The sequence below is a fragment of the Anguilla anguilla genome, chromosome 1 (genome assembly GCF_013347855.1).
Source record: "Anguilla anguilla isolate fAngAng1 chromosome 1, fAngAng1.pri, whole genome shotgun sequence".
Classification (NCBI taxonomy): Eukaryota; Metazoa; Chordata; class Actinopteri; order Anguilliformes; family Anguillidae; genus Anguilla; species Anguilla anguilla.
The window spans coordinates 50180897-50202894 of record NC_049201.1 but is presented as its reverse complement, the minus strand read 5'-3'; the positions used below and the strand labels follow the sequence as shown (position 1 = coordinate 50202894).

The window sequence follows — 21998 nt, the reverse complement described above, 5'->3', positions numbered from 1 at the left end:
CAGGAAACACAGCCCATCAAAATTTATTTGCTGCGAACTGCGCTCTGGTGGAGCAGGCGTTTGTATCTGGGTCTTAGCAGATCGTTGCTTCACATTAATGATGGGCTGGGCTCACATTAAGCAACGGCCTGACGGCGCTTCCCAGTGACTTCCACAGCAGCCTGTCGGCCATAAATCACTCTGCCGAGGTGATGCGCAACAAGGCCTTTATGACGTCCAGCGAATACCAACGCAGTCCTGGTATGAGTCCCTCTGAGAGGCAAACCCTCAGCCCGCGCGTGTGTGTGTGTGTGTGTGTGTGTGAGTATGTGCGTGTGTGTGTGTGTGTGTGCGTGCGTGTGTGTGTGTGTGTGTGTGCGTGTGTGTGTGTGTGTGTGTGTGTGTGTGTGTGTGTGAGTGTTGTGCGTGTGCATGAGTGTGGTGTGTTTGTGATGTGTTTTCTGTGCTTGTGTTTGTGTGTGTGTGTGTGTGTGTATGTGTGTGGTGTGTATGTGTGCGTGTCTGATGTGTGGTGTGAGTGTGTGTGTGGTGTGTGTGTGAAGTGTGGTGCGTGTGTGTGTGTGTGTGTGTGTGTGTGTGTGTAAAAAGGTAGAGATGTGCTAAAATGTTACAAGAGAAGAGGTATCTAACGAGAGCAACCAGGACCCAGCCTTTACGGTGATCTCTGAGGTCAGAATGACGGTGTTAAACGCTTCCATATGCATACGGCATGCACGCAGAGCACACTGTGATGGAACTGGCACTCCGCAGAGACTCATTGACAGACCACCTGTGATGTCAGACATCTGCATTGGTATTAAACACACTGGGTATCAGCTGTAATTCAATCACAGATGATGTACGAGCTCTTCCCATTCGCTAAATGACTATCTACATGTGCAGATCAGCTGAAATGTTTGCAGATGGAGTTACAGCTGAAGTCTTAACCCCCAACCCTACGAGTGCATAACTGCAGAATTGGGCAAGTATACATTTGTATGAGTGTGTGTGTCTGTGTGTGAGTGTGTGCATGAATAGTAGGAAGAATACTGCAGTATGTTCATGCAGTTTGTGTACTTATTTACATACGCATGTACTTGTGAGTGTGTGCCTGTGTGTGTGTGTGTGTGTTTGTGTGTGTGCGTGTGCGTGCGTGTGTGTGTGTGTACGTGCGTGCATGTGTGTGTGTGTGTGTACGTGCGTGCATGTGTGCGTGTGTGTGTGTGTACGTACGTGCATGTGTGCGTGTGTGTGTGTGTGTGTGTGTGTGTGCACGTGCGTGTGTGTGTTTGCGCATGTGTGTGTGTGTGTGTACGTGCGTGTGCGTGTGTGTGTGTGTGTGTGTGTGCGTGTGTGTGTGCGTGTGTGTGTGTGTGTGTGTGTGTGTGTGTGTGTGTACGTGTGTGTGTGTGTGTGTGCGTGTGTGTGTCTGCGTGTGTGTGTGTGTGTGTGCATGTGTGTGTGTGTGTGTGTGTGTGTGTGTGTGTACAGGGCAGACTCACCGGCCCTAAAGAGCGCTCCGGCGGCGTAGTGCATGGCGAGCGCGTGGACCAGCTGGCGGGCGGTGGTGCACAGGGGCCCCCTCTCGAACAGCGAGAAGGACAGGGGCGTGTGGTCCGAGGCGATGTACAGCTTGAGCGAGGCGTGGATGCTCACCAGCAGGCTGACCGGCTGGATGGACAGCTTCTGCAGCCGCAGCGGGTACACCAGCGCCTGCACCGACTGCCACACCTGCTCGGGGAGCTCCGCCCCCCCGCCCCGCCCCGCCCGCCGGCCCCGCCCCCCGGGCCTCCCCAGCGCCGTGTCCGGGATGTAGGTGTGGAACAGGGTCTTGATGTAGTACACGAAGGTGTCCTCCAGGTAGAGGCGGGCCGGTTTGAGCTGGAAGGCCACCTGGTCCACGCGCCACTCGTCCCCGGACAGGGTGAGGCCCAGGCGGAGGAAGCAGGTGGTGCGGTACTCCTCCAGGGCGTGCGGCGACACGGTGGGGTTGGCGTCGCGGGTCCAGGGCGCCGGCTCTGCCCGCTGCTCTTGGCACAGCAGCACGGGGAAGTGGAAGCTGGCGCGGTTGTACAGCTGGTTGTCCACCTGCAGGCTGGCGCAGTGGAGCTCCACCCCCAGGGCGCCGGCGTCCGACAGGCCCTCCGCGGCCGTGCCCCGGTCTGCCGATGGCGCCAGGCTCAGCAGCAGCTTGGACAGCGTGAGGCGGAGCAGCTCCACCGAGCCTGTGGAGCTGGTGATGTCATCGCGCAGTGTCACGCTGGCTTCGGTCAGCAGCACTCTGAAGGCCAGCGCGTGATTGGACATCCTGCAGGGCACACAAACAGCACTGCTCACTGCCAGGATAAACATGCAGCCGTGTACATACAGGCACTGGCACTGTAACTGAGCTACTGAGGTAGTTTCAACAGGAGTATCAATGAAGAGCAGCTTGTTCGCTAACTTGGGTGCAATGAATGGCATGCTTATCCTGAACTCTTTTTATACAGCCCCACATAGATATGTAATAAAGTACTGATTTTCCAGAATATATATATTTTTTTTTTTCCTTTGAACACCTGGACAAGAACTAGAACACAGAAGAAATGCTTCACTGAAGGAGTTAATGTCGCCCTCCAGTGGACATAAAATTACAGCAGATTTAATCAAACGAGGCAGGGAATCTTGATTGAATAGTGCACTAGAATTACTTTATGCCAATTAAAATCTTTTGAATATACCTGAAATACAAAACCAGGAGACATTTTCACTCAGAAGCCCCTCAAGGCGGACAGATTTAAAATTTTTGACTTTCAAATTCATGAGAGCAAACTCAACAGTGGTGTTTTTAAAAAGTTACATAGGGTAATATGCTCTAAAAAGATAATAAACAGTACATAGAACAGGAAGTGAGGTGTTAAAGGGTGTATGGTGTAGTGTATGGGGTGTTGAGGGAGGTACGGGGTGTATAGTGTAGGGTATGAGGTGCGACGGAGGCACAGCGTGTATAGTGTAGGGCATGGATACTCAAACCTGGACCTCAAATCCAAATCTGGCCCAGGTTTTCTTTCCCCCAGGTAATTAAGTGACCTATTAGTGCTCCTAAATGGCCAGACTGTATTCACACCTGACTCCCAGGTAAAGGGACAGTGGACAGTTGAGTAACAAGGGTGCAGGGTATATGAGGTGTGCGGGTGGAACAGGGATACCTGTGGTGCTGGCTGATGACAGAGTCCACCCTGCCCTCTGGTGCCAGAGTGAGGATTATTGTGCCACCATGGTGCAGAACGTCAATGTACAAACAGCCAAACCCAGGGAGGAAAACCACCTGTACACACACACATACACACATAGTCCATTAGCAACATGCACACACACACACACACACACACATCCATTAGCAACATACATTCACACATACTCCATCAGCAACACACCATCAGCAACAGAAACACACACACACATACACACATATACATCAGCTACACACACTGTCAGTAACACATACACATTCTGTAAGGAACGCACGCGCACTGTAGAAGCGATGTAATCATGCATAATACTATGCAAAATAGTGCTGACCCTGCATCAGACAAGCTCATGACTTCAGATTCCATTCTCTGCGTTTGAAGCTTCCTAACCACAGATTACCTCACTGTGCTGAGCACGCTCTGCAGGGCTAACCAAAACCAGCCTTAACACACTGATGGGGGGACTGCCTTTATACACTGTCCCCTGCAATTCACCAATACACACTGCTCTCCTGCAATTCACTAATATCCTAACATGTGTGTCATTAATATGCCAAACCCAACACCATTTTATCTGATGAAGATCTAAACAAATATTCACAAAGCCACCGGTTCAGGACCTTTACTGCCCTCTTGTGGTGAAAAGCAGTATGGCGCGAGTATGAATAACGGTGGGCAGGGACCTGTGTGCCGGGGCTGTTGATGTCGATGGGGTCGGTCCACTCCTCCGGAGAGGGCACGCTGAGGGGGGTGGTGGTCTTCAGCAGCAGGGTCGGCAGGGCCTCTCTCTGGCGGCAGTCGGGAAAGCTGGAGAAGTGGTGGTACAGCTCGTGGTGCAGGGAGGAGGCCGCAGGGAGCAGCCGGGAGTACACCTGCGTCCTGGGGGATTCTGAGGGAAGGACACGGGTGGGGATACACACACGTATTACACACCGTCTTCACTGCTTCCTGAGTATAAAAACACATGCAGTTTACGCCGAGCTAGCCATTCTGAACCTCACTCACACAGCTTTCCACCCTGAGCCTGATTCTCACATAACCATGTCACTCTGAGCCTGACTCTCACACAGCTTGCCACCCTGAGCCTGATTCTCACATAACCATGTCACGCTGAGCCTGACTCTCACAGAGCATGCCACTCTGAGCCTGACTCTCACATAACCATGTCACTCTGAGCCTGACTCTCACATAACCATGTCACTCTGAGCCTGACTCTCACACAGCATGCCACTCTGAGCCTGACTCTCACACAGCATGCCACTCTGAGCCTGACTCTCACACAGCATGCCACTCTGAGCCTGACTCTCACACAGCATGCCACTCTGAGCCTGACTCTCACACAGCATGCCACTCTGAGCCTGACTCTCACACAGCATGCCACTCTGAGCCTGACTCTCACACAGCATGCCACTCTGAGCCTGACTCTCACACAGCATGCCACTCTGAGCCTGACTCTCACACAGCATGCCACTCTGAGCCTGACTCTCACATAACCATGCCACTCTGAGCCTGACTCTCACACAGCATGCCACTCTGAGCCTGACTCTCACACAGCATGCCACTCTGAGCCTGCCTCTCACTTTCTTATTGAGTTAAGGAATGGAGTTCAAATGCAATCAAAATTATGCAGATGAGCTGTGAACAGGATTTAGGCCTAAGGGGGGAAAATCTGTGCATGTGCCTCTTTACCTTTGAGGGTCTCCTTCAGCACGAGGGGGATGGGGCACTTGTTGTGGATGAGAAGACGGGGGCAGGGGTCCTCATTCAGCATGATGTAGGTGATGCCCAAATGCTCCTGGTAAGTCAGCACCAAGGGCCTGTAACAAAGGAGAGCCGTGTGACCACCTCCCCCTCCCAAACCCGAGCGCCGCCGCTCCCCGCCCGTCCCCCCGCAGCTCCACACAGGGCGGTGCGATTATTAAACCCAGTCGCAGGCGTCCAGAACCAGAGCGAAACGCAGCTGGGCAGAGAAAGCACAGAACACAAAGCAATTGAAAAATATTTAAAAAGAGAAAGCGGTTGTAAAATCGCTTCTGCACTCCTGGGTCAAATTAAGACGGGGACTGATGTTTTCACTGAAACACAAAATCTGCACGGTCGTTCGGGCGAGCGAGGTACCCTTAGCACAGAGAGAGAGAGAGAGGAGACAGGGCCGCTTCTCCAGGCCTCCACATGACCTGGCCGCTGAGGCCTGCAGGGTTAATGCCCCGCCCCACTTGCCCCGCCCCGTCCCGCCCTGCTCCCCTGTCACCCACCTGCTGACAAGGCCAGTGCGGGCGCAGGCCTCCCTGGGCGCTGCCACGCCCTGCCGGGGGAAGTCGGGCCGGATGGGGGCCGGCAGGCTCCAGGTCCCGCCCCCTGACTCCGCCCCCGGGGCGCAGCTGAAGAGCAGGTGCCTGACCGGGAGGGGGGCCTCCACCTCTGCGAAGGAGCCCTCCCTCAGCAGGTCCCAAAACGGGATGGAGACGGGCTGAGGGGGGGCCTGGGCGCCCCCCGGGGGGAGGGAAAAGACCGTTGTGTCTGGGGGGTCATAAGGCTGGACAGGGAGAGACATAGAGATAGAGAGGGAGGGGGGAGACATCACAACCACACATTAGATTAGCACGTTGCACTCAGATTAGCATTGCACACATGCGTGTGTTTAGATGAGCACTAAATCTGTGGCAGATATGCCCTGCTGCACTGTGTTGAGCAGTATGCTAAACATCGTGTGCCTTTGTGTGCTGGGATTATTCCACATCATGAAACCTCAAAGAAAGCCATTCCTCGAGCGGTTTTGCGGTTTTGTGTTGTTCATAAGATCCTCTTGTTTTGTTTTTTGCTGCTGTTCTTTTCAAGCGATTACTGGCGACTGGAAAGCTGTGCCATCCTTCTTGAAAGAACATGAAACCTCATTAAATGACCTCACGGCGCTCTAATGGGGACATGCAGCAGATGAAAAGCAAAGCCTGAAACCAATTGTTTCGGTGTCCGCCTAACGACAACATGGAGCTGCGCTCCCACAGGACCGGCCCAGCAGAGAGAGGTTCTGCAGGAGCTGCACGGCCTGCTGGAAAGCCCTGCTGAAGCCCTCTTCACCCTAAACTCTCCCTGTGCACCTACCTGCTGCATAAAGACTCTCCATCAGTGAATAAAGGCTGTGTCAGTGCAGCCATGTGTCTTCGGGGTTTAATGGCCCAGAAGGCCCTTTCGTGCTGGGAAAGCAAACCCTGACTGCGTCTGTCCCCTGTGCGCCGCTGTCCTAAGCTGCTGTGATGGCTGCGCAGCTCAGCGAGAGGACTGCAGCATGCTGGAGGACATGTTTTGTGGAATGCGTGCGCTAATCTGCTCTCTCCCAGGCAAAACTGACAAAACACAAATGCGAATACAGCTGGGCATGGCTAACTTTGAGAAAGAGCACTAAAGGGGATGCATTACAGGGTATTACACCCCTATTATAGAACAGGGGATTTAAAACCCCTGAGTGTATATTCGGGGTATCAGAGTGCGTTCACCTGGTCTGGCGTCCCCAGGGCGTGCTCAGACAGCAGGGGCCTGTAGTAGAGCTGGTGAGGGGTGCTGTTCACCAGGACAGTCCTGTCCTCGATCTGCAGGATCTGGATGCCATGCTTCACTGACGACGACACGCAAAGCTGGCACAGCTGCAGGACGGACAGACAGACACACAGACAGAGAGACAGAGAGAGAGAAAGAGAGACCGTGTGTCAGAGACCTGTAACCTTTCAGAGAGAGAAAGAGAGACCGTGTGTCAGAGACCTGTAACCTTTCAGAGAGAGAGAGAGAAAGTGAGAGAGCGAGCAAGAGTGAGACAGAGAGAGAGAGAGAGAGAGAGAGAGAGTGAGAGAAAGTGAGAGAGCGAGCAAGAGTGAGACAGATAGAAAGAAAGAGACCGTGTGTCAGAGATCTGTACCCTTTCAGAGAGAGAGAGCGAGAGAAAGTGAGAGAGCGAGCAAGAGTGAGACAGAGAGAGAGAGAGAGAGAGACAGACAGACAGAGAGAGAGAGAGAGAGAGAGAGAGAGAGACTCCCGGTGAAGTCCTACACCCTCAGCTCTACGGTGGCGGTGGCAGCGCACCTTCTGCCGGCCGGGGAAGGCGCCCAGCGTGACCTCGGCCTCCACGAAGCCCTCCTCGTCCAGCGTCACCACGTCCCCGCCCGTGCCCTCCTTCCAGCGCGGGGACGTCAGGTCGTGCACCAGCTTCAGCGCCGTGGACTTGTGCACCGTGTTGGTGTGGGCCCAGTAGATGCCGATCTGGAAGGCCTCCTGAGGGGACACGCAGGACAGGGTGTAAAACGGGCACGAGCCACGCCCCTCTAACGGCAGGCGTGCCGATTCTGAAAACCTGCAGGGCGTTTTTTTATTTTTTTTAAAGATAGTTTCTAAAATAAGACCAGGTTAAAACCTAGTATATGGCTGGACCTAACACACGTGATCCGGCCGACCAATGGTGTAACTTCATAACTCGGCCGACCAATGGGGTAACCTCATCACTCAGTCACTCAGTCACAGACATTCGCGTTTGTAGGGCTGGCCCCGCTGCTGCGGTCCAGCCAAAAACTATCAGCAGACAGTCCGTCCAGCTTACATATTTTTTTACTTTATTCAGACAGACAGAGAGCAGAGAGGGCAGCAGACAGAGAAGACATCACAGCTCAGAAGGGGGCTGCATAACTGCCCCCACGCGGGCTGGGAGGCACACATATGGCTCGAGCCGGCTGCCCTTCACGCTGCACTGAACGTCTCGCCATGCAGTGTGTTTTTCATTCAGGGAAGTGGCCACTGTTACAGAGAAATGGAAGTAATAAATGTCTTTATTGTTGCAAAATATTATTTTTGCTGTGAACTGAACATTGTCTTCAGTAGAACAGCAAGGTAGTGCAAAGTAAGGAACCCCTAGGCCTTGGCTCCCGACTCCCTTGTGTCTGGGTGTGGCCTGAACTGAAAGTCTACCCATTGTCTGCTATGACCAATGGGTCTGAGCCCATAGCCCCCCTACAGAATCATTAACATCACATGCATTTAGCAGGTGCACTTATCCAGAGCGACTTCTTACAATACATTGCATCTAAAATCCCATCCAGGAATTGAACCTTTAGGCTACAAGGCCAGTTCCTTACCCATTGTACTGCTTCTGCTACACAAGTCACCGGTCTTTGCGCAGACGTGTCCCCTGCGTCACATCTGACAGGTCTGAAGCGGTTTTGTGGGTACGTCACTGGACAGCCCCGTGCGTAATAGCAAAGTGACACACGGGCCCGCGGATGACCCCGTCCCCCGAGACGTGTCCCCCCCTCGTCCGGTCTGAGCGAGCGCAGGAACGAAGCCCCTCCCCCTCCCGAACCGCGCCAGGATCAACCACGGGCCGCGCTCTTCGCAGGACTGAGGCGCAGTTGCTAAAACAAAGACTCGCGTCCCGCCGGGCGCGACTGCCAATTCCCGTCTGGCGTTACCTAATCCGGCGCGGGCGCTATGGAAACAATGCCGTGTTTGTTTCTGTTTCACAGACTATTACACTTTTACGGCTGTTGTTTGGTTGGCTTCCGCTGAAGCGTGTCTTGCTCTTGCCCTTTGATATCCTGCTCCCCTGCTCCTGCGCCGGGCATCCAGGCGCTGATTAAAACTCCCCTTTAAGCAGGGGAGCGGGTGGGACGGGCAGGGCTAACGCTGCCCGGTGGCTTCAGTTTGCTGCGGGCCGGGTGCCCTCTCCTGGGCACGGTCCCTCACAGTGACTCTGGCAGCACAAATCAGCACCAGGCCTTCCCTACTGTTCTTAAGATATGTTCTTCACTCTGTAGCACAGTGAAAATACACAGCCCTGCCAGAGATCTGATGCCTCATTCGGCTTATCTCCGAAAGCAGTGAGCCAAGCCTACGAGGAGGCGGGTTGGCAGGGCGGGGCAAATATGGGCGGGGCTCACCTTGAAGTTGGGAGGCACGATGACCTTCCCCGCGGGTATCTGCAGCACGATCCTCTCTCCCTCAAAGAGCCACAGGTCCCACTGGGAGCGGTTGGCCAGCAGGGCCCAGGGCAGCAGCTCCACCAGCAGGGTGTTGAGGCCCGGCTTCCAGGCCGACAGCTTCACCTGCATGGGGCTGTCCCACTGGGTCAGGGGCTCCGAGTCCGGCCTGCAGGGACACCAAAAAAATGAATCATACATGCAAACACACGTGTGCATAAGAAAAGCATCCAAAGACAGTCCAGCTACCACATTCAAATAATCAGTAAATACATACTGCCCTCGAATGAATGCCACCCTCAAACAGACACCATATAGATAATAGGGCATTTAAACACATGGCAGACTGACAAGTCTAAGTAACATAGTTCTTAAATGCCAGCTTTAGCAGGCAGTAAAGTCTTCTTTTCTTATATCTAAAGACTTCAAGCCTGAAAGGGGGCCAAAACACACTCAACGTTGCCCTCCATCTAACATGCGGTATTTCTGTAAAGGAACTCAAGGTGAGCACAGGAACGTGCAGGTCACATAAATCATATTCTTGAACTCAAACAAAAGGCGTTTCAGAGAGACGCGCCTCGCAGCTTCAACCAGCCCTGCTGGAGCCAATAAGCTGCATCAAGTGTGAGTTCTGACAGCCGCAGTTTCCTTCAGTAACCGTTACTCCCAGACCACTACAAGATGTTTGCTTAATGATTAGCGAGGTGCTTCAAAAAAAAAAAAAAAAAAAACATTTACCAGGATTTACATTCTCTGAGCCAAGCAAGGAGGTACAGTATGAAAGTCTGACCTTATTAGGTCCACACAACACGAAGTGTATAACTTGGTATCTGAAAATGAAAAATACACCAATTGTACGGGTTCCTTCGCCGTTTGCAGCCCGGCTCTTGTGTTTGTTAGGACTAAAATGGCCGCTAACGCGGCGCAGATTGGAGGGTTCTGCTAGCGCTAGCAGTGTTCTTGGCTCGGGCACGGACTGTCACTTCCATGGGAAATCTGCCTCGGCCTTATGCTTTGTTATAAAGTCTGGATCATAGGGGGGAGAAAGAAAATGAATGACAGAGTAATTCAACACCAAACCACCAGATACCAACTCCGGGGGGAGAGAATAGCAGAGGAACAGAGCCACAGAACCGCAGAAACCCATATGGTTAACATGACTGCACTGAGATCTCTTTGTAACAATGCCTGTGAAAGCACATGTGTACTCGCGTGTGCGTGTGCTAGCAAGATGTGATTTTTTTTTTTTTTCAGACGGACCGTTCCCAGTGTCTCGGTGCGACACAGACGCACACACGCCACGCACGCACACACACACAAACACACAAACACACAAATCACAGCAAACCAGCTGCGCTACGAAACGTACGCCCCCGTCACAGTGTGAGAAAACAGGTGACGTCCCAAGGGCTGAAGAAGACTGACAGTGGAAAGTCTCGGGCCTACAGGAAGGCTGCGGCAGCAGCGGGGATCTGCGCTAATCTTCAGCGGGATATCTCCGCCACGCCTCCGAAGTTTTTCTGTGTGACGAATGAACAAAGAGATGAAAGACGCTCATCTTTCAGCTTCCTGCATCAAAAGGGCCCTACTACAGAAGGCTGCGGTGGTTTGAGTTCATTAAAAACAATCAGAGCAGCTCTCTGATTTGAACATATATTTTAATTACCAGGAGAGCAGCGGATAATAAACTTCAGGCCTTTTCCCAAAAACAGTCATAGATCATCCGGGCTGACAGCTATGCGATCAGACAAGCAGCGATCCAAGGCACCGGGAATTGAGCCGATTTCCTGAGCTTGACTTTACGGCCTTCCAGTCGGCCAACGGGGGCCGGACCGGGGAGCCAAACCTCCCTCCTTAGTTAGCGCAGCGAGGGAAGGTGAGGTGATGCGGGTGCGATTCCACACACAGGCCCCCCGGCGGGTGCACCGCGTGAGCGGGAGCCCCCTTCCACACGCTCCACGGAGGCGGGACCAGGCCCTGGAGCGCAGCATTTTCCCCTTGTTTTGCTTTTGTTTTCGCTGCGGCTCTCCGGGTTTCCATGAGCGCGGCCGGCCGCGGAGCAGCTGACCAGCAGATGCTCGTATCGCGGATGACATCGCCGTTTGTTTCTCATTCAAGACCGGGACGATCTCCGCGCCAAGTTCAACACCGGTCCTAGAAAAGCGAGCGACCGATTCCCGGCCTGTTCCTCGGCGAGAGAGCGGCTCTACTCAACAGCTTCTGAGCGGCAGGCTAAGCGATCTATTTGTTTTCCTGTCTGGTCACATGACCTGGCTCCATGCAGGGATGGTCATTTTGTGCTCCAGCTCTACAGAAGCACAAGACCAGTGGCTGCAGTGGAGTGACAGAGACTTCACACAGGACAGTCCTGGCAGCGGTCCCTCTCTGTTTGAGACGGACCTTTGAGCATTTTCAAATTTTATTTAAATGACAAGGATTTTGTACCGCATTTTCCACCTGCTCGCCCGTCCTTGAAGTCTACTGTGCAGGACAGCATCACACTGCTTAGCACCAGGCTCAGCGCTAAACTCAGCACGTCATCAAGAAAAAGCTTCTAATGCCCAATACGACAGTGGGCTTACCCTTGTCACAAAATTTGGATATACTACCAACAAGGGAAGATCCATTAGTAAATGAACCCTTGCACTTACATTTATTCAAGAGTTTTAAAGGGCAAAGTCTTTATGCAGGCATGCAGCTGACAGTGCTGTGATTGGTCAGGGTGAAACCTAATTGGATGAAAGTAAGGTGTTGACGTGAGAGGGCAGTACCTGTCAGACTCCTTGTTGATGTAGGGCCAGGGCGGCTGGGTGGGGCTCTTCTCTCCGTAGAAGTCGGAGAGGATGAGCTCATGGCCGTCTCCGCCCGCAGTCTTGTTCACAATCTGCTTGATGAGGCCGGAGGATATGGGCACGGCGCACTGCGAGGGGTCCTCCTGCTCCCTGAACAACACAAACACAACACTCTGCTCTCTCCGTCCAAGCCAACACACGATCCGCCGCCGCCCATTCAAAATGACTCTGCAATGGAGGTCCTATACCCCGGGCCGGCAGGTCTGCTGGCTTCCCAGTGGAACCAGGTGGGATGAGTTAACAGTGTAATCAACTCCTGGAAGTGATTAAGTGCCAAGTAACAACCAGAACCAGCAGATCCCTCTGGCTCTCAAGGAACAGGGTGGAAGGAAACTGCTAAAACGAATGTAGCTCACGCCACCATAACGCACAAAAACTTAAACAGCAGGACAAATTTAGAAGAGCACAGATGAGCACCAGCAGACTTGTGCATTTATTCTATCATGACACTCAAGCTCTGTAGAGTGACCCCCGCCCAAATCAGCGGTGTCTTGCTTTTCTGAGCGAAGCTAAAAAAGCTCAGGCGCACGCCAAAGACACGGTCGGGAAGTCTCGCCGATGTCCCTTCTGAGGCGGGTTAAGGACCAAGAGTAAACTCAGCGAGGAGAAACATTGACCTGGAATGTCTTGGCTTAAATCACCAGTCTAATGTGGCTTCTCTGAAATATAAAAAAAATCCATGAGTCAGGTCAGCATCCAATTCAGCTCGAAGGGACAGGCCTCTCTTGAGGCAGATTTGCATGTGTATTAATAGAGTCCATTGTGCTATAAACGGAAATGGCTCTATGGGTCTCGGGGAAAAAAGAAAAAAACAAACAAAAAAAAATGCGAAACGAGAATGTGATGATGGGAAACATTTGATCCGCTGGAAGCCCAGAGGCTACCCGTCCAGGCTTCTGATTGTTGTCGGTCTTATATGTGGTTTCTACACAGTGAAAAGATATGGAAGCGAGACACAACAGATCCAGTTAACTGTCTGTCTGCTCAGAGCAACCACAGCCTGAATTTCCTCCTCCCCATTATAGGCCACAACTATTTGTAATTGCAGGAAGGCAAATCAAACTGGTGACCAGTGTACATTTGAAACTTGTCTGGGAAGGGGGGGGGGGGGGGTACATGGGGGGAGGGGGGGGGGGGGGGGGTTGTGGATGAGGGATGGTTTAGGAACGCACAGTGCACTGCAAGGAAAGAAATAGGACAGCACAGGACGATCTCGTTTTATACTCTTGCCTGTCTGCGAGCAAAGAAATCCGTTGACAAGCTGACGAGCCCATCTGAGGTGGAAGCACCGAGCGGCTGAGGCAGGTCATGAAATTAGCGATGCGTGTGCCATGCCCTGCCCATAATGAAGTGCCGCTCGTCACACCAGCGCAGAACACTGGCGCAGACGCTCACCCGCTCTGGCACGGGGCCACTCCCCACCGCAGAGACTGACAAATGCAGGGCAAACCCGCCACTTTCTGCTACAGCTTCACTGGCTCAGGCCTGCAATTATGCCTGGATTTGACATACTGTGAAATGTGAAGTCGTAGCGCAGCTGACATTTAGTTTAGATGGGTTCCTGGGACACACACAATTTCAAAAGGACTGGGTCTAGCCTGCCTTAGAGGAGGGGTGGGGGGGGGGGGGTGAAATGAGGTGTGGGGAGGCAGAAGTGAGCTGGTTTGGAGAAGGGTGGTGTGGCTCAAGTACCTGGCCTGGAAGGTGAGGTGGTGCATGAGGTCAGACTCTACGTTCAGCAGGGGTTCCTCATGGCCCTGCCCGAGGACCACCTGGCTTTCTTGCAAGCCCAAGCTCCTCTTCTCAATGTGGATTATGACAGGGTCGGGCAGGTGGCTCCTCATGAGGAACAGGGGGCTGAACACCACCTGTGCAGGGCCACACAGGGACACGTCACACACAACACAGACTCACTAGGTTATTTCTGCGGAGTTACGTTTTTCAGAATACAAATGTCACACATCTCAGTTACTACCATCTTTCACCTTTCCTTAACCTTCTAGTCTTATTGTAACTTTATCTTAAACCGTATGTATACATAAACATAAAGTATAAATCTCTGTCCCTACTTGGTTTTCTTTTTTCTATCCTTATTTATTCTATTACTTTCCCCTATCTGTAGGAAAGGAAACCCTTTGAAAAGACACGAGTAACGTGTGACACAGTCTGTAGGGCGGCTGGTTCACAATCTGTTCTCTATCTGTTACCCTCTCTACTCTTTAGATGTCAGAATAAAGTAAAAAACACAGAAGGAGGGCGGACCATCCACTACCCTTCTTAGAAAAACAAAATTTTGAGGTTTTTTAACTTCTGTGTATCTTCTAAGAAAATATCTGCACACATGCTGTTTTTAATCTTTCTTACATGGCATAATAAATAAAATAAAGTGGGTAGAGGACTGTTGGCCATGATATGGGAGTGATTTAATTTAGAGGCCAGCATGTAGATCTGGGTTGTGTGCAGAGCTTTTTGACAGGCTGGGAGAGGAACTTCTGACTGGGCCGGGAGCTGAGAGCGGCATGGCGCGCCAGTTGGAGGACCCCCTCCAGCCTTCCTCAGGCCCTGCCCCGCTCCCTACTGGGATGGGAAACGGCTCGCTCTGTTCTAGCTCTCCACCACAGTGCCTGCAATCTCCCCAGCACTGTCTGCGCTGGCTTACCACATGGAAAACAGACCAATTTAATTCTCATCCAGCCCCACTGTATGAAGACAATGCGGCACGAATACAAAACTTCCATGCGCATCTGTTGCATGTAGTTGGAAATCAATTACAAACTTTCGTCATTGTTGTACTTTCACTGCGAGAGATTTACTGTGATTATTTGGATGCAAATCAGAAGTATATTGTGGAACTGCAACCCGAAGTAACAAGACTTTATTAAAAACACTTCTCCCTACACAGGATGGTTCCAGCACACTTTCCTGGGAATAAGAACGACATCGAAAGCAAAGTTTTCTGGCAGCATTTGCATGCCCTACATACACTCACCACTCTCTGCTGCATGTGGGTGCCTGGCTCGATGGTGAGGAGGGTGCACCAAACATACAGAAGGGAGCCACTGGAACACGGGACCTGCAGAGGGAACCAGGGCAGAACCTCAGGGTAACTTCATCTAAAGCACAAAGTCCAGGCCTAGCAGGGACACTCCTGCTTCCATCACTCAGTTAAGGATTACATTCATACAGCACCTTATCTTCACCGGTTTATCCCAAAGTACTGTACAGCGAACAGCTTTTTCCAGGTTGCACCAATGGGTAGGACCCACTGAGGTGAAGCACATCAGAAATGCGTGGCACTCCCCACCCATCAGCAGAGGTGGTGAGAGGGGGGTCAATATGTGCCATGCAGATAAAGCCATGCTGAGAATTTTTCCAGGGCATCGGCAAGGCCCCGTAGTTTTTGTGATGCCTTTGGATCTTTAATGAATCAGGAACATCTCATCCAAAGGATGATAAAATATGGGCAGTGTCCCCATCATTTTTTACATGAGCAAACGGAAGATGGACCTGTACGTGTCCATAAAAACTACAGCCAGCAGCAGCTTAACTAGGAGGTCTCCCATTCAAACACTAGCCAAGCCTTGGATTAATATTTAACACGAGTTAACATTTAACATAGAACATGGTGACTGTTGCACCATGAAAATCTCTCTATCTTCTGTACAAAGAACCAATGGGGAAAATGTACAGGGCCACCTCCCCAAAGAAAACTGTTTTGTGCGGAGGAGGAATCAGAACCAGCCTGGTCATAATGATCACAGTACATTAGCCTCACTAACTAACATCATGTTCATATCAAGGCCTGGAGACACATCATCTTGTTATGTACCCAACTTGGTTCTTGGCTTTCTCGCATTGCAAAAGAAAATCCCCTCAAAATCTCTGTAACTAGAACTCTGCACAGCAGTTAGGGCAAATGATTGTTTAACTATTAACACAGGATAATGAGCCATTAAGGATGACAAGATCTGTGATTTAAAACCTGTAATTTTGCCCTTGTAATATGTATACTACAAACTTAAAAAATTCCCCAGGTTTTTAATCCCACTCTACCTTTGCTCCTTGTCAAGCCTTCCAAATGTTAGAGGTCTTTAAAACATTTTTTAAATTCACAGCCAACATGGGACTTGATTTATAAGTGGCTCAAGAACTGAAGCACAATGAGCGTTCAGTTCTGATTCTGGCGTGGGATTTTCCTGTCAGATGAAGGTGTAAAACCAGGCCAGTCACTCGGTAAGAACCCAAAGCTGACCCACAACACCCAACCCCACAACTCCAGTGAGTATTCCTGTGTTCCGCTCACACCGACCCTTTACCAAATTGCCCTTAAGGAGGGAATTCTTTTGCATTCTGGAGCCTGTGAACGTCCTCCTGAGGTAGACTGAGGAACCTTACAGAGAGAGCCCAAAGTAAAAAACTGACAAAACTGCTTTGAATTTTAGCAGCAAGTCCCTGTGTTCCAGGGACTTCAAGGACATTTTTTCAAGGATCTTATTTAGGAATGAGTAATGTAATTTGTCATTCGTAATCTTATTTACAAATGAGTCATTTAAATACACCAGGGTAAGACAAGCATAAAATTGATAAAAAGTTCACTTTCTGGGGTATCCAGATATTATTTCAGTTTGAGTTTACGTTTTTGATTGCAACAGAGAGATTTTTGAGTGAGGAAGGACATTTTATACATTTAGAGAAGTTGTGACATGACTTGACAAATGACTTGCTGGCTTTACGATGATATGAATAGGGTATTAGGAGGTTTGTGGTCTAAGACATGAAAGTGCACTCTAAAGCAGCGTGTATAGTGATGTTATGCTAACAGAGCCTGCACATAGGAAGATATTAATTTTATAGTGTTTATGCACAATTATAAATATCACTTTCTATCATGTTGAATTTTTTCAGGAGTATTGCATGGTTTGAATTCATAACACTGGACTTTTATTGCACATGATAAGTGTACCAACGTAAAACAGGAAAGTTATGTAAAGTTTATAACGTAAGAGAAAAAACCTTAAAACCAAACCATTTCAAAACACTGAATTTTCTATGCTCGAAATCCAGTGCTTTCAAAGCATTCAAGGACCCATGGGAACCCTGGACACATGAATTGCATGGTAATAATAAGCGCGAGCCATTTAGGAGACCATTTGAGTAAGCATCCACGGTTACAGCTCCTTCATCCCAATTCATTCCTGTTTCCTGTTTTCGGTTTGTGTTTGTGATTATGCAGTTTTTGTAAACTGTGTTCCCAGTGTCTCAAAGGACATCTTGAGTATTTTGAGCTACGGCCCTTCCAAACAACAAAAAAGAAAAACCCAAGTAAATGATTTCTCGATGCAAATAAATATCCTGGCCACTGTGGTCTATTGAGACTCAACAGAGCAAAGCTGGTGCAGCGTTGGTGGTCCTGTGCTGCGTGGGAATGCGGGGGGGGGGTGCCAGTCCTCACCTGCACCACGGAGCCGGTGCCCTTCTCCCTGCTCTCCAGCCGCACGTCCTGGGACCAGTCCTCGTCCCCGCGCGCCCGCACGCACAGCTCCGTCATCTCCGCGTCCTCCAGGACGTAGGAGGGCAGCTTACGCCCCCCCTCCAGGCAGTCCACGTGCTCCTTGACCACCGTCTGCCCGTCGGGCCCCACGTAGTGCTGCACCACCCGCAGGTCGATGTCCTGGCCCAGGTAGCTGCACATCACCTGCCTGCCGCAGATCATGATCTGGTGGGGGAGAGAGGACCGGTATGGAGGGACATGAGGAACATGGCAGCCTCGAGCTTAATCTGCAACAGAGCCTCCTTGACTCAGTGCTCATGCATGTGGCGTTATTAAAGCCACCCTAAATGGATTCTGACAGCGTTTTCAGCAAGTGATGGATTTCTCGGGTGACTGTCTATCACTGGAGAGCAAGCGGGGCCTTCTGGCATTCAGATGGCTTCTCCTCCTCGCTTCTCCTCCCCAACCCGCCCTGCCCGGTCCCCGGGGACGCTTCATCTGGAGCTGACGGTCCTAATTGTGCTCAGAAGTGATTGTTTCCACCACCCCCGGCGTGCCTCGTTCTCCTCTCTGGGTCACGGCAGCGCTAATGAGTCTGGGAGAGCTGGGCTGTAATTAGAGATGCTTCTCCTGCTCATCCATCATCCCGGCGTGTCAGCGGGCCCTCAGCTCGGCCGTGCTCACTGACTGCTCCAACATGCCGCACGCCCAGAGGAACTTTCATGCTTGTGCGAGTGGGTGGGGGTGATCTTCACTGCTTTTTTACATTTTTTATTTGACATGAATTCCCTAAAATATCACCAATGATGTCAGAGGCATCACACTTAAGGGCTCCTAATGTTACACCCTTGGCGAGAGCGCACCAGAGTAAAAAAAGATGCTATCACCGAAACCGCATTCCCGCAATTGAAAACATTCCCCTCCATTTTAACACGTTGCTCTTAAGGACACTCAAAATGGTGGTTCGCTAAAGGAAGAAACATGGTGGAGAAACGAGTTTGCAAAACGATAAACCTCTGGCGGACCTATGGTAGCATCACCAGCAACTGAACAGAATTAAAATGTGTCCATGAAGCGAGAAGCCTTCCTGGTTATTGTTGCCACTGGCATAATCTTCCAGCTTTTATTGTGAATTGAATGTGACCAGGGCTCATACCCTATCATTTGTACCAATGGGAACAAGATGTACACATTACATGGAACAGACCAGACAGGAATGCAAAGCTCTGTTTTGTCTAGAGGCTACAGAGACATGTGTGACACTTGACAATATTTACATAACAAAGTGTCCCCTCTTTCTCTGCTGGCATCTTTTTCAAAGAAATGTTTGTCTGTTTTGAGCCATTTAAACATGATTTACAAATTTATTTTACTGGTCTGTGATGTTTTGTTTAAATTTTACGATTAAGGCTCAGAGGAATTGAAGTTCAGTTTGATGAGTTTTTTTTTACTTATCAGAGGAACTTTTGGAAAAAGCTGCAGGTTTTTCCAGTGTGATGGCTGCAGATTATAATGCGAAACAAGGCATGGAGATGGAAGGGGGGTACGATCAGAGGCCGTCGCCTGGCTCCAATCTGTGAGGACAGAAGCCTATCAGAGGTAAAATGACTAAAAAATGAAAGGGGAATTGACGGAATGACAGAGCGCTGAAGCCTACAGACTATGATCTACACTGAGATTCACTGTGACTAGACACCTTAATACTGCCCCTTCTTTATTATCACATTAGCTTCTTCCTTTGATGCAAATGGTGAATGGTGTTTGGTTTTGGGTGATAAGAGAAAAGAAAAGATAATCCTTTATTAATCACGCAGTGGGGAAATTTGCAGTGTTACAGCAGCAATGGGGATAGCGCAATAGAGTAAAAATATAATAGATATAATATATACAAATAATGCACAGTTCAGTATACTTTATACTTTATACAGTGATATTGCACATGAGTGGATAGTCAGTTTTGGTGTGCGTGGTCTACTGAGACTGCACTGGTCAGAGGGCAGCAGAGCAGACAGATGGGAACCCTTTAATGTTGGGCTGGGAGTGAAGTGTGTGGGGAAGGGCTGGGAGGGAGGTGTGCGGAGAAGGGCTGGGAGGGAGGTGGGCGGGGCAGGGCTGGGAGTGAGGTGTGTGGGGAAGGGCTGGGAGGGAGGTGTGCGGAGAAGGGCTGGGAGGGAGGTGTGCGGGGAAGGGCTGGGAGTGAGGTGTGAGGGGAAGGGCTGGGAGGGAGGTGTGCGGGGAAGGGCTGGGAGGGAGGTGTGCGGGGAAGGGCTGGGAGTGAGGTGTGAGGGGAAGGGCACGGGACCCATACCTGCTTCTGCACCCCGCTGAGCTGCTGGACCTTGATGATGAGGGAGGCCGTCCTGCCTTTGGACTGGATGGTGCGCAGCAGGGTGCCCGCGTTGTCTATGCTGAAGGGCTCGGACCAGCGCCAGTTCCCCCAGCCCTCGATGCAGATGTGCAGCAGCTGGGAAGCCGAGCAGACAGACGAGCAGAAAAAAGGAGTTTTTCTGACTTTATTTATGCCTGTTCAAATGGCAAGTAAACAAAAGGGGCTTTGTTTAAAGACCGTTTGTTAGGGGGAACAAAGTTCCTGTTTACTGGTTTGAACATGCTCTGAGTCTCCGCGCTATTGAAGTGCTTGCAGGCTAGGTCACACACAATAAACTTGGAAAAATGCACATGAAGCGTTGGAAGCGCAAAACAATCACATGTGGCTGCACTTGTATTCCACACTTCTAAATAGGATTCAGATTTATTTTGGTCATAAAAACTGCCATTTCTACATCTATATATCTTTCAATGAGGTCAATTACATTGTTAAGTCTGGACAAATGTGGAAGAACCATGAGGCTTCCTCAGTGAAGTCACTGGCACTGCAGAACATGACCAAGGTATGGCATGCACAAGTGACAGATCTCTTTCAAACAAAAGCTTTTTCAAGTGTGGTGATCCTCATTTACAAACCTTCCAAAATGGAAAAGAAGAAAGGCTCTCAAGATCTTTGAAAATGAATAAAAGAGCAACAGATGCTAAAGCACAGGAAAGTCCAGATTTATACACTAGCCCCTCTTAAAAAGTGCTCAACATTTAAATCTGTTAAAAGCCCCCTCCAAAAGAAACAGACACATATGCACAGGCACGCAAACGCGCACGCGCACACACAGACATGTGCGTGCACGCACACACACACACACACACTCTGGAGGTCAAACTCCTGGTCAGATCATGGTCTGGGCCTTTGTTTCACCAAGCTCCACATTCCTCTGCCTTTTTGAAGAGGTATTTTATTACAATAACATTTCTAATCAGAGCCTGATTTCAATTTTGAGGCTCATCCTCCCAGTCTGGTGTTTCTGAATGGAAATGACATAATTTCTCAGATCACCACTCGGAATTACTCACCAGGAAGTGGCAGAGTGCAGTAAACAACGGAGGCCAGGCAGGAGCAGCGCACCTCTGGCCCATCTGGGGAGCCAGCTTTGTTATTTCAACAGTCCCCATGTTCCACTTTATCATGCCTGCGGCTACACTTGACCTTTAGGGAGAAGCCATAATAACTTCTCTCCTCAGAACTTCAAACGGACATCGCCGCTCTTGTTTTAGTTAACGTCGGGCCAGGCGGTGAAAAACAAGCGACACCGTTGCACAGGATACGCACGGAAATAAAAAAATAAAAAAACGTAAACTACAAAAGGCTTCCAAACGTTTTAACCTTCTTTAAGTGCTGTATTAGGGAAGCTGATAAATGTATACCACGTCAGCCGAGCGGTTTCTCCCCCCTGCCCTTTATAAAAGTTGAATACCTGTCTTGATAAAAACAAACTCCTACACAACATCAGCGGGCCCCGTTAAATCATCCAGGGTGCAAATATGACTCAAACAGGAAGGCAAAGAAGCTCTGCTCACGGATCGGAATACATGCGTCAGAATCAGCAAAGTATCTGTATATTCATATCCATTACATGGCTCTCGGGACCGAATGGTCAGAGGGAATAAACACATACTGTGTGAGTGTTTGAGCCAGGCATTCTGATTAATACAGTTTGCTTTGGGCTGCCACGAGAGACCTGTGGGAAAAATCAATCAGCACAACTCAGCTTTTAATGAAACAATATCAAATGGGAGAGATCTAATCACCCGTTCACCGCAACGTAATGTAGTATGGAGCCATTCACTCATTTCTGCAACACCTTAGAGAACGTAGAGAAGAAACACATACTGCAGCAGATTTATTTGAACACTGCACTTAGGTGAAATGCTGTTAAAAAGGAAAGCAGGGATGCTCAATGGCTCATCCTGCTAAGGCACTGTTCCAATGCATGGATAGGCCCTGCAGTCTGGAATCAAACCTGGGCCGTGTCAGTGCAGACCATGGTAAGCAGCCATGCAGGGTGCCCCATGATCGCCACTAGCCCAGGAATGAGAGGGCTTCAGCCAACTGGGATGGCAGCTAACCCTGCTGGTGGGGTGGATGGAGTGTTCGACTGAA

The 21998-nt window shown here is 50.3% G+C and overlaps 1 protein-coding gene across 1 annotated transcript in view; it reads right to left on the bottom strand.

Annotated features, from left to right (window-relative positions):
- LOC118212693 (vacuolar protein sorting-associated protein 13B-like) overlaps positions 1–21998 on the bottom strand; it is a 303731-nt gene that overhangs the window by 8560 nt on the left and 273173 nt on the right. Inside the window, 13 exon segments of the mRNA XM_035390874.1 lie at positions 1482–2287; positions 3168–3286; positions 3893–4098; positions 4899–5026; positions 5465–5745; positions 6704–6850; positions 7284–7472; positions 9128–9335; positions 11938–12108; positions 13711–13886; positions 15008–15091; positions 17471–17734; positions 19818–19973. Coding sequence (XP_035246765.1) covers positions 1482–2287; positions 3168–3286; positions 3893–4098; positions 4899–5026; positions 5465–5745; positions 6704–6850; positions 7284–7472; positions 9128–9335; positions 11938–12108; positions 13711–13886; positions 15008–15091; positions 17471–17734; positions 19818–19973 — 2935 coding nt within the window.